We start from the raw sequence: 2209 nt of genomic DNA, 5'->3' as shown, positions 1-2209 counted from the left end.
ACATGACATGGGTCAGACTAACTCCTGGTGAGTTTATTAGGAGAAATCTACTGACGAAAGAGACAAAATGAAGTAAAATAAAAACCTTAATGTGGATTTTCTACCATTTCTTTAGACTTCTCTGAAAGAATTGCCTACATGTTATGGAAGAAAAATAGGCCAAAATCTCAAAATTGACCAGTGCATGAACAAACTGTGTTTTTGCCTGTTAGTGTCTCGTCTTGACCAGAAAAGACAAAGTCGAGTTTCTGTGAAAGAACCAAAGATGAAAAACACAAACAAAAGAAATGAACTTAGAAAACTAGAGAGAGAGAGAGAGCAGCTGTTCTCCACCGCGACTTCAGTTTAATGTCCAGTGTGTGTGTGTGTGTGTGTGTGTGTGTGTGTGTGTGGTCAGTGTGTGAGCATTATGGGCTGTTTCAGGTGCAGCTCGTTGCCCCCGGAGACGATGGGCATCCGGTTGTCCATGTGGAATCTGACCAGGTGGCCGACGCTCACAAACACCTGGTCACGGGTTCGAACCTGTTCACACAGAAACACACACACACACACACACACTCACACACTCAGTATACACACTGAAAATACATAAATACTTCAGTATAGCCAGTACAACTAAACTATCTAACTAAAGTAAATGTCAGTGGTTCTCAGAGTGGGAGGGTTGACAGGGTTCAAGGCTCCACTACTTTTTATTCACATTTTACCACTTTTTACTAAAACATTTTGAGAAATTTTACCAGTTTCTTCTCAATTTTTTATTTTTATTTTTTAGAAATTTTACCACTTTTTCTGATTTTCCAGATTTTTCTTTTTATAGAGTTTTTAAATTATTGTTTTAAATTTATTGTCTATTGCTGCTGTATTTTTGCACCTGGGATTGCGACCAATTTCGTTGTGCATGCGCAATGACAACAATAAAGTCTAAGTAAGTTCATTTGCTCTTGCTTTTAACTCTGTTTTTAGTGTATTAGTGTTTATTCTGTTTTATGCTTCTCTTTTTTTTTTTTTTTAATGTTTTGTCTTCATGTAAAGCACATTGAGTTGCCTTGGTATGAAATGCGCTATATAAATAAAGATGTCTTGCCTTGCCTTTACCCACTACAAAACATTAGACTACATTACTACCTTTACCTTATTATTATCATTATTATTATTATTATTATTATTATAATTATTATTATTATTATTATTCCTCCTACCAGTCCGTGGGGGTGGAGCAGCAGCAGGTGGCGAGCAGCGTTCCCGTCCTTCCCACTGAGGACGATCCGACCGCAGGCCGAGCTGCTCTCTCTCACCAGGAAGTCGCCATGGCAGCGGAGCAGAGACTCCGCCTCCCGCCGCCCCAACCTGACGGGACCACGACACGATGTTACTATGGTAACGGGAGGGGGGGGGTCATCACACACACTACTACACACACACACACACACACACACACTACTACACACCTGCCGTGGAACCAGCCTTCGTCCTGGATCAGAGGATCAGACCGGAGGAGAGGAACCTGGTCACCGAGCTCCGACACCGCTGAGGGAGAAGAGGAGGAGGAGAGGAGGAGAGGAAGAACAAAATGAAGAAGATGAAAAAGAGAGGAAGAAGAGAAGATAAAGAAGAAGAAGGGAAGAAGAGGAGAAGAAGACAAATAAAAGAAAAAGAAGAAAGGAAGAAGACAAGAAGAAGAGATGATGAAGAAGAAAAAGAAAAAGAAGAGATGATGAAGAAAGGAGAAAAAAAAGAAAAAGGAGAGATGATGAAGAAGAAAAAGAAGAGATGATGAAGAAGAAAAAGTTAAAGATGATGAAGAAGACGAGAAGAAGAGAGGAAGAAGAAGAAGAAGAGAAGAAGAAGACGAGAAGGAGAAGAAAAAGAAAAAGAAGAGAAGATGATGAAGAGTCAGAGTGAAGCAGCAGCAGCTTCTCACCTGCAGGAGGCGACGTAGAGTCAGAGTCTGTTGCCACGGAGACGTTCTCATAGAGACACACAGCTGGAGGGACACACACCTGCAGCACAGTCTGACCAGCAGGAGGCGTCACGTTGTAGTAACCATAGTAACCACATCCATCGCCGACGGCAACAACCTCCTCCTGGCTCCAGTCAGGACGCAGACTGGGACAGGACACAATTTAATGTTAATTCAATTCAGTTCACCTTTATTTAAACACGGTCTCAGAACACTTTACAATTTGCAGACAACACACACAGAAAA

At 41.6% G+C, this 2209-nt stretch overlaps 1 protein-coding gene across 1 annotated transcript in view; it reads right to left on the bottom strand.

Moving 5' to 3' along the window:
• Positions 1–391: 391 nt before the first annotated feature.
• Positions 392–2209, bottom strand: part of LOC146989369 (SHC-transforming protein 1-like) — an 18197-nt gene continuing 16379 nt past the window's right edge. The window contains exons 8-11 of the mRNA XM_085772857.1: positions 1925–2109; positions 1452–1530; positions 1203–1350; positions 392–522 (exon numbers count right to left, since the gene is read on the bottom strand). Coding sequence (XP_085628983.1) covers positions 394–522; positions 1203–1350; positions 1452–1530; positions 1925–2109 — 541 coding nt within the window. The 3' untranslated portion in view covers positions 392–393. The remainder of the gene's footprint in view (positions 523–1202; positions 1351–1451; positions 1531–1924; positions 2110–2209) is intronic.

This window comes from Trachurus japonicus, chromosome 3 (assembly GCF_045865225.1).
Source record: "Trachurus japonicus isolate A0001 chromosome 3, Traja_1.0".
NCBI lineage: Eukaryota > Metazoa > Chordata > Actinopteri > Carangiformes > Carangidae > Trachurus > Trachurus japonicus.
The sequence above is the reverse complement of the archived record's forward strand: the minus strand, read 5'-3'. Positions and strand labels throughout refer to the sequence as shown.